Source organism: Rhinatrema bivittatum, chromosome 4, assembly GCF_901001135.1.
Source record: "Rhinatrema bivittatum chromosome 4, aRhiBiv1.1, whole genome shotgun sequence".
In the NCBI taxonomy this organism is placed as follows: Eukaryota; Metazoa; Chordata; class Amphibia; order Gymnophiona; family Rhinatrematidae; genus Rhinatrema; species Rhinatrema bivittatum.
In genome coordinates this window covers 180376507-180392261 of record NC_042618.1, presented here as the reverse complement: position 1 = coordinate 180392261, position 15755 = coordinate 180376507, and the positions used below count along the sequence as shown (strand labels likewise).

Sequence of the window (15755 nt, the reverse complement as noted above, 5' to 3'; positions counted from 1 at the left end):
TGCTCACAAACCTGTGTGGCCAAATGGTGCCACGTCATTAGAGGCAATCCCTGCATAAATAGATTATTGTAACCCTAATTTAAGCAAAGGCTGAAGAATCCTTACCACAAAGAGTGCAAAAGCTGAAGGTGAAACTGAAATCTAGATATTTGGTCTTTTATTGACATACGTAAGTAACTTTAAAGTGGCTGGAAATTCCCATTTCCACAATTAGAAAAATGGTAACTGGAGAAACAGTTAACAGGGAATTTAGTTCTGGCTATTGCCACCTTACGTTGCATGACTTAGAGGGTAAGTATTTCATCTTTGATCAGGCTCTACATGAAGTCAGATTTTAAGCAAAATCTTGAGGAAGAGGCTGACCAAAGTGAAGCCAATCAACTGCTGCTGGACACAGAGCGAGCATGGAGTAGAAGGAAATCAGGGAGGAGTGAGCAAGGAGGTTATGATCCTTTGTGCTCTAGTCCAGGGCTTCCTACACCAGTCCAGGGGACCTCACAGCCAGCTGAGTTTTGATATCCACAATGAATATGCATTGGAGACTCAGGGGCGGATTTTAAAAGAGTTACGCGCGTAACCCTTAAAACCACCCCCTGCGCGGGCCGAGCCTATCTTGCATAGCGCGCAAGCCCCAGGAAGCGTGTAAGTCCCGGGGCTTGCAAATAGGGGCGGGGCGAGGGCGGTCCAGGACGGGGTGGGGCCTGAGCCACCAGACACAGCGTCCATTTGCTGCGGTCGTTGGCCGGCGCGCGTTAACTTCTTCAACAAAGGTAAGGGGGGGGGGGGTTAGGTATGGCTGGGGGCGGGTTAGGTAGGGAAAGGGAGGGGAAGGTGCGGGGGGGCGGGGGGCGGAGGGAACGGAGGCAGGCTGTGCGGCTCGGCGCGCGGACGTTGCACAATTGTGCACCCACTTGCGTGCGCCGACCCTGGATTTTATAACATGTGCGCGCAGCTGCGCGCGCATGTTATAAAATCGGGCGCAGATTTGTTTGCGCCGGGTTGCGCGAACAAATCTGCGCCCACACGCAGGTTTTAAAATCTGCCCCCCCAGTGTATGCAAATGTTATCTCGTGCTTCTTCTTTATAGATACGCTGATGACTGGCTGGGGGGGGGGGGGGGGGCACCAGGACACGTTTGGGAAATTCTATTCTAGTAGCTTATATCGAGGAAAACATGAGCTGGTCAGATCCAATGAGGAAAGGAACCTACTGCACAATTTCCGCAGGCAACACTGTCCCCTGGCACACTGAGAACACTTTTCAAAACCGTTTGCTTGAGTAACGCAATCTGACTGAAACCTGCCAGCCTCAGTTTGGCTAAAAGCCTGGGCAAGCTTCCCCGCTGCCCTAGTTAAGCAGAGATGTTCCCGGGTCGGGGGAGGCACCAGCACCTGTACCTTGATATTTTCAATTCAGCTTTCACTGTTCTGCCACTGATCTCCTGCAGGTACAAAGTAGGCTCGCTGCTAATCTTCAAACCACCCAGGCAGCCTTTTGTTTTTGAAAATTAGCTACCAGGTACAGGCAAGTTGGCACAGACCTTACAACAACGTGGGCTGCTCAGAGCTGGCCCCCATTATGTGTATATTCTGCTGACAGAGCACGGTTTTATGCACAGCAGAGGTTGATGAAATGAGCACTGGGGCTTAGGATGTGCAGTGAACACATGTGAGCGGTAAAGGGCCTGCTTAGCGGAATGATTTTCACATTTTCAATATCTGAAACAGTTTAAAAATCATTTGCATAGTAGAAATTGCTTATTGGCATTGTGACTGCCTCTTATCTGCCAGTATATGTCCTGTCTGGCTTTCACCGTTTTGATGCTAGAGCTGTCTTCCAGTTTACTTGTTACTCGGACAGATGCAGAGTCATCTAAGTGGTCGGTGGGAGCTCTGGTGTCAGGGTAAGGAGCAATGTCTTAGAGGCAGCCATGCTCTATGGCTGGCAGCCTGGATATATCCTTGGCAGTGTGGAGAGGAATGATTGCCATCATCTGCTATGTTACTATATATTCTTCACAAGGAAAGGTTTGCAACATTTACAAATTTCCCCCGAAGATGATACTCCACAAGCTTTTGTCAGGTCATACAGGTGCTTCCTTCATGCTTGCCTCTGAAAAAGGGACCTCTGTGTTCTCAAAAGCTTGCGTAAAGTCAAACCCTAGAAGCAAAGTTCTGGCCAAGGAAGTCAGGTCAACCTTGACAGGCTGATCCAGTCCTTTTTTTTTTTTTTTGCCTAAAATCTCATCCCAATTAATTTTGGAATTTGTAGTTCTAGCGTTTCAATAAGTCCTAGGAATAGGAGGTTTCACCAAAAATAGAATGGATCTGGCCCATCAAGGCTACCCCGAGTCAGTTGGTAACACTATTGTCAAAAGGCATAGACTCTTAAATATGTATTTTAATCCTTACCGGCACTGATAGTGTTAAAGTTGCTCATATCATCCAGAAGCCTGTCCACAGTAGAACTGTCTCTAGGGTACAGTCCGGAACGGCTGATTTCCTGGTGAAACCGCAGCCAGTTTGCTTCTAGATTCAGCAGTGCTTGTACATCGGGGTAGGTCATGTTGAGCTCCTCTCTGTAAAGCTTTTGTCTCCTGAAAAACAATTTTTGTTTATATAGAAGTCACTGATAAAAATGTGACTTTAATTCTGTTGCTCTTCAACTACGTATTATGCTCACAAACAGCCAGATCCCTAACCACATGCAAGACCTGCAAACGTCCAACTTCTTATATATGTTCAAACTATATTTAGGGCAGGTTTCTGGTTTTATTGAAGCTGCTTTGTCTCTGGGTCCTGTCCAACAGAGCTGAAAGCTGTACAGAACACTGATGACCTGCTGTGAAAAGAATGCATTGATTTGGATTTGATATTTTTTTTTTATGATCTGTGGCAGCTTTGGCTCAGTGTTCATTTTTATTGCCTCATGCCTTTCTTGACTTGTGACAAGCTTCCCCTATCATCAATTTACCACAGTAAATGATGCTATTCCATGCCTTTGCCATACAGGAGGCAATAACTGTGCACTGGGCTCTAGGCAAGGGCTATAGTTCATAAACCATCTCTCCTGGACCGGACCCACCCAAGACCTGACTAATCAAGCCAAGAATAGAGAACAGGAGATTAAGGTTCCTTAATTATACAGAGACAGACTAGACACCACTATCTATACCTTTAACTATAATGATAACAATATATATGAAGAAAGAGGTCTTTTTTTTTAAATATTTTTTTGCTGAATTCAGAATTACACCAGAAATCCAGGCAAAATGAGCACTGCAACAATCTTTCTTGTCCTTAACTGCTTGTTATGGATAAAGAAATTCTTCTTGACATACTTGCATGCAGAAGAGAAGACGGAGAAAAGGGCCATGATCCTTGTAATGGATCTGACTAAGAAAGAACACCTCAGAGGGGTGACAATTGCTTTCTCTGCAGTTTCTTTGGCGTTTTCACTGCTCATCTGTATTTTGTTAGATCTTGAAATCTTACAAGTAATTGGAAATAAACCAAAGGGAAAAAACGTCACACACCCTATGTTTTTCTCTGTTGATTCTATGAACAAGTATAAACAGTCCAGAAAATTACTGAATAATGCAATGTCTGCCACGCCGGTGAATTACAGTCGGTGAAAACATGCTCCTTGCAACACATACTTATCAGCAAAATAAATGAGGCTTTTGGGAAGCCGCTACTTTAATTGCTGTTTACATCCAACCATGAAAATGCACCATATCCAAATTAATAACTGCTCACATGAAGAGGCTGAGTGTTAGCTGAACCGTACAAGGAGGCGTAACGCCCTATGCAGGGCTCCTGTTGCAGGCAGAACAACGGGCCAGGCCTCTGGAATCACATAGCTTGGATTTCATGTGCAACGTATGTATTCAGGACACTAACATGGTCTGACATTCTGGGCCCTTATGGTGTGAAGATGATGCGTGCAAAAGATATTTTTGCCAAGATCTTCACTGGCAACGTATCATTAGGATGGCCCCCAGGCTTGGCCCTGGTGCTGTGAGCTGTGCTGCAAGGAGACCTATGTTAGGCTTCTTCTCTGTCAGGGTACAAAGGTAATCCTTTCAGGCCCTGGGAGTGAGGGCGGTACTGCTGAGAAATAGATGAGACCAAAAAAATCAGCCTCACGGGGTGCTCCCCTTCCGGCCTTCATCCTGACACCACAACCTGAATGATCTCTGATTCCCAAAAGGTGACCTTCCAGACCCTCAGCCAGCTCTGCTTTTCAGGAGATTCACATTGAATGTTCATGTATTAAATTTACATGCATATGGTCTAAAACCAAGTGTGTTTGCACATTTTGGTTATCTTGTAAACCAGGCCCAGTTAGAGGTTTTGAGCAGCAGGTTTGTAGCACTGGTTTAGAACAGTGATTCTCAACCTTTCATGACTATTGCATTCCTGTCAAGGGTTTGAGATGTTTCATGTACCCCCCCCCCCCCCCCTGGTTTGCAAAAATTCTAAATTTATAGCAAACACTATACCTACTTTTATTTTTACTCTACCTTGATTATAAGGGGGTTTCCACCTTGGTCTCTTCTCTTCTGTCATCTTGTTTGTCTTCTCTCTTTGTTTATTGGTTCTCCTTTCCATTTTCTTTTTCCTTCTAAGGTTGTCTCCTTTCTTCACCCATTTTTCTCTCACTCTTTCTCCCAGATTTTTCTTTAAACTAATTTCTCTCCATCTTTCATCTTCAACAGTCCGTCTCTGCTTTACTTCTCTCTCTCTCATTACTCACCCCTCGTTTCTTCATTTCCCACCCTTTCACTTCCCTGTCACTTCTCCTATTGACCCCTCTGAGCCCTCCACTTTTCTCTGCAGGCTCTCAGCTCTCCCTTTCCCCATCTCATGCTCACCTTTCCCCCCATATTTCCCAGCCCTCCGTTGCCCTCTCTCTGGCTTTTCCCTCTGTGCCTCCTTTCTCTGACTGATTCTTTCCCAGGCCTCCATCTTCCATTCTCCCGTACCTCTTCCCCTATACCTCTCAGCCTTCCAGCTCCCTTTCCCCCTACTCATTAGTCTTTCATCTTCCTCTCCCCCATCCCACCATCCAGTTTTCAACTCCCTGCCCCCCCCCATCTGCACTCTTTGCTTTCCTCATTTTTGGGCTCTCTTGGCTTCTCTCCCATGTCAAGACTAAAAAATACTTACAAATGACACAGAAAAAAGCCTGCCATTCCATCAAGCACATTACAAATACCCTCTACTGAATATTTTTGCACTCTATTTAATTTTTCTCTTTACGTTAAGCAAAACACCTCTTTAAAAAGGAAAGCTTTTCATTTCTTTCTAACACTCTGAACACCTTCTGTTACTCTAAGCTCATCTGGGAGAACATTCTATTGTGTACGACCACTGAAAATGCTTTCGTTCTCATTTCCTCCAGCCTGATCTGCCTTCCAGATGGGGTATGTTTAAAAAGTTATGTTGTGACTGCGGCGCGAGCTTCTGACTTCCCCATCTAAGCTCTTAATATAGAGTATGTCAAGATGCACTGAACCTTCACAACTATTCCAGCCTACCCTGCCTCACTAGACTAAGAGACAGGGAGCATCGTCACAGGATACAGCGGAAATCATGAATATGCACAGTGCTGTGTGGTGATACTTCAGTAGTGAAGCTGAAAGCAAAGCACTGCCTCTCAAAGGTAAATGTTTACCCAAGCGAACACAATTTTTGCAAATCCTGCAGAATTAAGAACACACAAAAAATTAGATTTGCTCTTTTTTTCTTTAGGTCAAGTACTATGACTTTGCCCTGGGTTTTTTTGTATTTCTGAATGGAAAACATTTGAGAGTTACTTATGAATTACATTTGTCAAAGGTACCTTCAGCCCAGAATGTCACCCAGAGCTTTTTGTCCTGGGTCAGCATGTTCTGACTCCAGGATTGTGACACTGCAGCATGCCGTACTCTAACCCTTCTGCAAACATTACTGAGCTCCATCTCTGAGAGTGATATTATAAGGGGCACAAAATAAAGAGTCAGGCTGGAGATATAAGGATCTCCTCTTGGGGGTTACTGGTGTAGCTCAGTTGCCTCTGATCATCAGGCCATAGGTTGGAGTCATAAATTTGCAAGTTAAAACTCCACTTGGGAAGAACATGCTGCAGTGATGTAATCAGTGAGAACCCTCAGATCCTTGCCAAAATATGTATGCTTTTCTGCTGTGTCTGTCTCCTGCCAGGCTGGAAAACCTCTACCTCAGAATGGGAGTTCAGGAGAGACTGTACTGCTTTGTCAACACTATTTCAAAAATGGGGTGGTGCCCACAGGCAGCATTTCAAATTGCAATATAGGGTTCTGACCTTGATTTTTTTTAATCCAGTTCTTCCACTGAAAAGAAAAGTGCTTTATTTTTGCAAAGTGCATTATCTAAATTTATTAAGATCATAAAAAGTAACAAACTTTGTAGAACTTGGTATTTCCTTCTGACTGAATCACAAGTCTCTCGTGGCTTGTTTGGATCTGAGATGAAACCGTGATCTTCACTTTGTCACCCCATTTCCCAGGGTCAGAATGACTTACGAGTAACAGGAAACCTCAGACACCTTATGAATATGTAAGGCACATTCACACATGTCCCAAATATCAGTTCCAATCCGGGAATATTTGTGCCATTGGCAAAGCACTGAACAGTATGGAGATGATAAAGCAAATTAGAGCTCCCAAAGCCAGGCTGTGCAGAAAGCACCATAAAAAAAAAAGGGAGGAGCAGCAGCAACCTGGAGACAACACAAGAGAGGGCTAGCCCAGTGGCTCAGCGTGTGTGACGGGGTAACTGAGCTTGATTCCTGGTTCATGTCTACACTGCCGGGGTCAGAAGGAGGTGGGGACGCCATGGAGAAGCCTTCACAGCCCTTGGAGAAAGGCATCCCCGTAACAGTGTTATGGCCACACCTGGTGGCTGGATTTAGGATCCATGATTGCAACCACCTGGAAGGAGGCCTTGTGCATGGCCCCTGGCTGAGGTCAGTTGCTGCAATGACTGGGCTAGAGTAAGTTGGGAAGGAAATAACAAAGGCGGTGGGGGATGTCCCTGAGCATTTGTTGCAAATGAAGTCCCGTGACACCAGATCCCACCCCTAGTTCCGACTGAACTGGAAGTCCGAAGCAGCAGGAAGGAACTGCTAGGACAAAGAAAGAGATACCCAATTGCTCCCCAAATGAGAGGAAGATTGGTCAAAGGTTTGAATGGAGATGAACAGGAAAATCCCAGATGTATATCTGACCCTCTTCGTTAACAAACAGCGTAACTTTAATATCATCCAAATTGTAAAATTTCGTAAACTTTCAGGGTGGTTTTGGCCCTGGAATTTGAATAAGGCGTTTGATAGAATTCAATGGCTTTATTTATTTCAGATTCTCAAGAGATTTGGATTCCATGAGGAATTCAATTACTGGATAAGAGCGCTCTATTGTGGCATATGTATCAGTGAACGGATGTCTGTCAGACATGTTCCCAAATCTTAGTGAGAGGAGGTGTTATTTTCTGTGGTGTGTATCATTTGTTGAATATAAAGTTAAAAAAAATAAAATCTAAATATAGGGCCGGATTTTAAGATTTACGCGCGGGCGTAGATTTGTGCGCGCAACCCGGCGCGCACAAATCTACGCCCGATTTTATAACATGCGCGCGCCGGCGCACGCAAGGGGGTACACACTTGTGCACCTTGCGTGTGCCGAGCCACGCAGCCTTCCTCCATTTCCTCCGAGGCCGCTTCGAAATCGGAGAGACCTCGGAGGGAACTTTCCTTCCGCCCCCCCCACCTTCCCCTCCCTTCCCCTACCTAACCCGCCCCCCCAGCCTTACCTAAACCCCCCCTTACCTTGAACTTAATGGCCGCTGTGGCTGGAAGCCGCTGTGCCTGGAGGCTCTGGCCCCGCCCTGCCCTGCCCCCTTTTTCAAGCCCCAGGACATACGCACTTTCCGGGGCTTGCACGCGTTGCTGGGCCTATTCAAAATAGGCTCGGCACACGTAGGCTTTGAAAATCTGCCCCATACTGTGTGGGGCACACACAAATGCTGAGGGATGCCTTGATTCAATAACAGAAGACATACTTTTTCTTTTATTCTGAACAAAGGTGCATGCTGCTCACAAAAAAATGGAATATAATAGAAGGTTGTCAAGGTTTGTGGTTTCTGGCAGTGAAGTCTGAATCAAGTCACAGTGAGCCAGGAAGATGTAATAGAGCAAATCGACAAACTAAAGAGGAACAAATCAAACCCCTGAAAGTATTTAAAATGAAGATTTATTACTCTAATCTCTAAATTCATATTTAAATCAGCTATGGACCTGAAGATTGAAGGATGGCCAATGTAATGCCCATTTTTAAACAGAGCTCTGAAGTGTACTGGGAAACTAGAGCCTGGTGAGTCTGATGACTTTTACTGGCTATCTGGATCGACACAGACTAATGAAACAGAGTCAATATGGATTTAGCCAGTGGCGTAGCCAGAATTGATTTTTTGGGTGGGCACAAGGTTAACATGGGTGGGCTGTAGGCATGCAGGTCTACTAGTTGTTTTTTTACTGATAAATAATGCCAAATTATGCAGCATAGCATTCACATCTACGCCTAAATATGAGGTTTACTTAATGATACAAACATAATTCACGGTGATTTGTGGTACTTTAGCCTTCTTATTATTACGATTTTATACACGGCTCCTACCTGTCCATAAATTTTGAGAGAGCGGTTGTGTTGCTTATATTTAAATTGCTAACATCTCAAAATATAGATATATATTTTTACCTTTGTTGTCTGATCTTTGTATTTTTCTAATCAGTTGGTCCTGGTCTCTTTTTCCTATTTTTTCCCTTATAGCTCATTTCCTAATTCCTTTTCAGTGTCTTTCTTCTATTACTGTCTTCTTCCCTTCCACACACACACACACACACACACACACACACACACACACACACACACACACTTTCTCTCACAGACTCCCTCTCACACACTCAAGCTCTCACTCTCATATGCTCTCCCCCCCCCCCCCAACAAGCTCACATTCTCTGCAGACACATACAAGTTCTCACTTTCTCACTCCTCCCCAGGCTTATATTCTTATGCACACACAGACGCACATCCAGGCACCCATTCTCACCCACACACATAAACCCAGACTCCCATTCTCACCCACAAACCCATGCTCCCAGTCTCACCCACACATATTCAAGCTCCCATTCTCATCCATACATATACACATTTAAGGTCCTATTCTCACCCACACATACACACATTCAAGCACCCATTCTTATCCACATATTCAAGCTTCCATTCTCACCCACCCACCCACACAAACCCAGGCTCTCATTCTCACCCATATATACACACATTCAAGCTCCCATTCTCACCCACCCACAAACCCAGGCTCCCATTCTCAACCACATACACACCCAGGTTCCAGTTTTCACCCACACACACTCCCATTCTCATCCACACATACACATTCAAGCACGTGCACAGCTTCCGCTTTCTCCCCCAAAGCAGGAAGATCAGCTGCCTCTCCTGCTGCCACCGGACTCCTGCTATCTTCAGACGTCGGAGCCGAACTTCCTGTCGGGGGGGGGGGGGGAGCGGAAGCGCAGCGCACAACGTCCGCTTCCTCCCTCCCCCCCCCCAAGCAGGAAGATCGGCCCCGACGCCCGAAGATAGCAGGAGGCCGGTGGCAGCAGGAGAGGCAGCTGATCTTCCTGCTTTGGGGGAGAAAGCGGAAGCTGTGCGCGGCGCTTCCGCTCCCCCACCCCCAAACAGGAAGTTCGGCGGGAGATAGCAGAACGGGTGGCAGCAGGAGAGGCAGCTGATCTTCCTGCATTGGGGGAGGAAGCGGAAGCTGCGCGCGGCGCTTCCGCCCCCCCCCCCCCCCCGAACAGGAAGACAGGTTGGCCATACAGCCGCAGCAGCGCTTCCCCATGTGTGCCGTGATGGCGCGCGAGGCGTGGGTTCTCTTGTTCGCTGTCGCGGGGATGGGATCCCGCGACAGCCTTGCAGTTCCGGTGCCAGTTGGGTGGGCCTGGGTCTAAGTTGGGTGGGCACCTGCCCACCCAGGCCCACCCGTGGCTACGCCACTGGATTTAGCAAAAGGATATTTTGCCTTATAAATCTGTTGGATTTCTTTTGAAGGAGTAACAAACATGTTGGCAAGAGTAAGTTAGTTAATATGGTGTATATGGATTTTCAAAAGGCATTTGACAAAGTCTTTCATGAGCAACTCAAAAAGTCATAGGCAAGAAGTGCAAAGTCATGCATATGGGGAGTGGAAATCCGAATGAACTGTATTCGATGGGGGGGGGGGGGGGGGAAAGGCTGATGTGCACGGAGCAGGAGAGGACCTTGGGGTGATAGTGTCTAATGATATGAAGTCTGCGAAACAATGCGACAAGGCGATAGCAAAAGCCAGAAGAATGCTGGGCTGCATAGAGAGAGGAATATCGAGTAAGAAAAGGGAAATGATTATTCCCTTGTACAGGTCCTTGGTGAGGCCTCACCTGGAGTACTGTGTTCAGTTCTGGAGACCGTATCTACAAAAAGACAAAGACAAGATGGAAGCGGTACAGAGAAGGGCGACCTGGAAGGTGGAGGATCTTCATCGGTTGACGTACGAGGAGAGATTGAAGAATCTAAATATGTACACCCTGGAGGAAAGGAGGAACAGGGGTGATATGATACAGACTTTCAGATACTTGAAAGGTTTTAATGATCCAAAGACAACAACAAACCTTTTCCGTAGGAAAAAAATCAGCAGAACCAGGGGTCACGATTTGAGGCTCCAGGGAGGAAGATTCAGAACCAATGTCAGGAAGTATTTCTTCAGGGAGAGGGTGGTGGATGCCTGGAATGCCCTTCCGGAGGAAGTGGTGAAGACCAGAACTGTGAAGGACTTCAAAGGGGCGTGGGATAAACACTGTGGATCCATAAAGTCAAGAGGCCGCCAATGAAGAGTGGGTGACTCGCCAGAATGATGGCTACTGCCTGGACACAATACCCTTATTCAATAAACATACACATGCTTACTGTGACTCCAACATCGCTCTAAGCTTCAACAGCAAGAGGAAATGTGGAAAAAAGGATTTGCACTCACAAAGAGGGGAGTAGCTGGCTTGTTACGGCGGTTACTACCCCAAACCAAATAAGCCTGATACTTCACTTTCAATGCATATACAGCATAGCTCTCTGCTTCAACGGCAAGGGAGAAGAATAACTGATACTTCACACATCCAGCAGAGCTCTCTGCTTCAATGGCAGGGGAGAAGAAAAAAGGGTTCGCACTCACAAAGAGGGGAGTAGCTGGCTTGTTACGGCGGTTACTACCCCAAACCAAATGTGCCTGATACTTCACTTTCGATGCATATCCAGCATGGCTCTCTGATTCAGCAGCATGGGAGAAAGACTGATACATCACGCATTTCCAGCATAGCTCTCTGCTTGAACAGCAGGGGAAAAGAAAAACTGATGCTTCACGCATTTCCAGCATAGCTTCAACAGCAGCGGAGAAGAAAAAAGGATTCGCAATCACAAAGAGGGGAGTAGCTGGCTTGTTACGGCGGTTACTACCCCAAACCAAATGTGCCTGATACTTCACTTTCAATGCATATCCAGCATGGCTCTCTGCTTCAACGGCATGGGAGAAAGACTGATACTTCACGCATATCCAGCATAACTCTTCACGCATATCCAGCATAACTCTCTGCTTCAACGGCAGGAGAGAAGAAAAACTGATACTTCACGCATATCCAGCATAGCTCCCTGCTTCAATGGCAGGGGAGAAGAAAAAACAACCAATAAGGGCTGTATAACATAGTCTGGGTACAACAAATAATCATGGGTGTAGCTTGCTTATTGCGGCGGTTACTACCCCTACTGCCCCTAACTAATCAAGCTAGATATTTCACTTGGATGCAGCTCCATCACTGCTCTCTACATTAATGGTGGGGGTGGAAGGGAAATAGAACCAAGAGCTAAGAGAAACAGATAAGTATGAGAGAAAAAATGTGTGAAGCTTGCTGGGCAGACTGGATGGGCCGTTTGGTCTTCTTCTGCCATCATTTCTATGTTTCTATGTTTCAATGTCTGATTGTGGATTGGTAACTAAAGGATAAGAAACAGAGAGTAGGACTAAAAGGTAATTTCTCTCAGTGGAGAAAGCTAAACAGTGGAGTTCCCCAGGCATCTGTACTGAGACTGATACTTTTTTCATAAATTTATAAATGATCTGGGAAAGGGAGTGAATAGTGAGATGATCAAATTCACTAATGATACAAAATTATTCAAAGTTGTTAGATCGCGAATTGATTGTGAGAAATTGCAACAGGACCTTGCAAGACTGGGGATTTGGCATCTAAATGGCAGAATGAAATTTAATGTGGACAAATGCAAAGTGATGCATACAGGGAAGAATAATCCAAACTATAGGTACACGATGCTGAGTTTCATATTAGGAGTTACAGTCCATGGAAAGGATCTTGAGTCATTGTGGATAATACTTTGAAATCCTCAGCCCAGTGTGTGGTGGTGGTCAAAAAAGCAGATAAAATGTTAGAAATGATCAGGAAACGAATGGAAAATAAAACAGAATATATTATAATGTATTGATCCATGGTGCAACCACACCTCAAGTACGGTGTGCAGTTCTGGTTGCCCTATCTCAAAAAAGATATAGTGGAACAAGATAAAATACAGAGAAGGGCAACCAAAATGATAAAGAAGTTGGAACAACTCCCCTTCGAGAAAAGGCTAAACAGGTTAGGGCTCTTTGACAGGAGCTGAGAGGAGATATGATAGAGGTCTATAAAATCTTGAGTGAGGTGGAACATTGAAAACAAATCTGAGATATTTTTTCAATCAGCACACAACTTAACTGTGGAATTTGTTACCAAAGGATGTGGTCAATGCAATTAGCATGGCTGGATTTAAAAAGGGTTTAAAAGTGAAAATAGAGAGCTCAAACAATTTAATATTACATTATCCAAAAATATTTATTTTTCAAAAGAATTCAGGAAAAGACATCAGAATTTAGCTTAAACTGCTAAAACCTGAATAAAGCTCAATACATCAAACATAGGTAAGCAAAACTGCCACAAAAATTCAAGTTATGTGTAAGACACCTTTATATGTGATACCTTTAAAAAGTATTTCTCAAAAAATCCAGACGTGTTATGCCTACGATAGAACAAATTCCACAGGGAGCTCTTCCCACTATTGAGAACATATCTAAAGTCAATATATCTCAATGTAAATCACAGAATGATGAAAAACAGATTCTTATGTCTGCAAAGCTGTTACGGTCCTCCTCCTTCCAAAATATATCACTTATACCAAAATCGTAAGGCTCAAAAGATGGCAAATATAAGAATGTAAAACACTTATCTCAAAAGTGGACTTGTGCACTCCTCAAGTCACTACGCTTGCTTGAAATTTGGGAATAGACTCTCCAAACCACTTCAAAAATATCCCAGCATGAACCATGAAAATGCCAAGGTGGCCAACGTTTTGCAGGTGAGCTGCATCGGGGCTATTAGAATTCTCTTGGATACCAACAGCAATAATTCATGTGGCTGTGCGAGACTTCTGACTTGAACCGGTCACTGTTCGAAACAAGATGCTGGGCTTGGTGGACCTTTGGTCTGACCCACTGTGGCATTTCTTATGTTTCTTAAGGATGGATGTGTCCTGAAAGAGAGATATCTTGTTTTCTCTATATGGGGTTTGCAAAGCAGTGTCAATGTTATAAATTCTTACTTGGCTCCATGCAGGTTCTCTAACTTCACCTGGCAGCTGTTGCACACTTCCACATTGCTTTGCACTGCAATTCATCACACTCTGTGATTACTTGCATTAACAGGGGATAATTGCAGTCTGCTGCTAGAATAAGACTTGTCTTGTTGCATCCTCACCTAGATGCTTGGACCATAGTAATTTTGAAACTCCATAATCATGGCACTGAAATCCTTACCTGTGTATTCTGTTTACTGAGATAGGGGCAGGGAAGAGAAAACAATAACAGAAGACATGGCTGCTTGTAGTTGGAAACAAGGCTGAGATGCCCCATTGTTCAGCCACAGCACTGGGTGCAGTGGGACTCGAGAATTGTGTCTGAGACTTCAGGCCACCAGGACCTGACACATTGCAGAGGTGATGAACTCAGGCCCTCACCCCACTTTCCCACAGACACAAGGGAGGATGACCCCTACTAAGGCAAAAACAATGCTTAGAGGCTCTGTCTGGGAGGCTTCCCTGCCAGTCCTCAGCCTGCAAGGGACCTGTAATGGTATTACCCAACTAATGGCTGCTTTTAAATTGTAAACCCTGACTCTCCCTGATCGTAGCCTTGTTGATTTTAACCATGTTTTCTATAACACATACATTTCCCAAAGCTTCTTGTGTCTTTGTTGTCCCAGGAGGTGGACCCTTGGCCTAGTGCAGGATTGGTCGGACCCAGAGAGCGCCTGCCACCAGGAAGCGGAGCACAAGAGGAGACAGAGGCTAACTGGAGCTTCGCCACTAGCAACCCTAGGTACCCCCGGGTTGAGCCCCTGGGTACCCGGGCCGCCTGGTCTTAGGTGGGCCTCGCAGGATCTCCTTGATAGGAAGTTCAGGGGTGTGCCCACCATGATCAAGGGTGCGCGGTCGATACTCAGGCCAGAAGCCCTGGTGCCTGAGAAGGCCAGAAGAGAGTCTCTGAATGTATAGCAAGGATCAAGGCCAGATTCAAGGAAGCATGGTCAGCCAGTGCAAGGGTCAGAGCCAGTAATTAGTCCGTGGATAGTCAGGCAAAGCAGGGGTCAGTTACCAGTAGTCAATCAGACGTGGTTGAGTTCAGGTGGAAGTCAGGTCAGGCGGCCATCAGAGTAGTCGGAGGTCCAGGCAAAGGTCAAAAACTAGGCACAAGTTCGTAGTGAGCAGCAGACCGATGAGCCAGGGATACAACTATGCCCAAGGAAGAGAGAAGTTGCTAAGGTGATTCCTGAGTGCCAGGAGTCGCCTTATATACTGATCTGGGGCTGACATCATGTAGGAGAGCTGGCAGTCCTTTCGCGCTGTAGGCCCTTTAAGAGGAGGGCATGAGCGAGCATGCACCCCTAAGGCCCTGCCCCGGGAGAATCAACGGCGGCGTCTCTGCCGCAGAGGAAAGGCCTGAAGGGAAAGAGCCGGCCGGAGGCACCTGGAGGCCCTCCGAAACACCTCACCCATCCTGCCCCGGAGCAGGGCTAGCTCTGGGACGGTGTGGGGGGAGAGGTAAGACAGGCCGGTCACAGGTCCTGCGACCGGCCGTCACAACAGTCTTGACTAGATTGAAAGCTTCTTGGAGCAGGGACTGTCTTTTATGTGTATCTGTACAGTATTCTGTGCATCTAGTAGAACTATAAAAACAATAAGTAGTAGTGGTAGTAGCCCTAAAGAGGTGAAAGCGGAGGGAATAAAATAGGAGGGGAGAATATTCAATCTTTTAGTATTTGGAAAGGTCCACATTACCCTGGTTGTACAGTAGATGTGCAGAATTCATCTCCAAGAGCTCACACAGGGGGAACCTATTTTGAGGTTGCTCCCAACATATCACACTATAATCCTCCTCTTCCCCCTCCTTTAGCTTTCTCTCTCCACAGTTTGCCCCTCCTTCCCATAACTTCCCTATTATTTTTCTCTCTTAGCCATCTTCTCACTGTTTCCTCAATCTCTCCTGCTTTTGCTTTTATAAATAAGTAGAAATGACGTTTTGAAGATTCTCCTTAAT

General features: G+C 45.7%; 1 protein-coding gene across 1 annotated transcript in view; it reads right to left on the bottom strand.

The window, feature by feature from the left end:
- The window catches only part of FAM20A (FAM20A golgi associated secretory pathway pseudokinase), a 79258-nt gene that overhangs the window by 35828 nt on the left and 27675 nt on the right, over positions 1-15755 (bottom strand). Inside the window, exon 2 of the mRNA XM_029599293.1 lies at positions 2412-2596. Coding sequence (XP_029455153.1) covers positions 2412-2596 — 185 coding nt within the window. The remainder of the gene's footprint in view (positions 1-2411; positions 2597-15755) is intronic.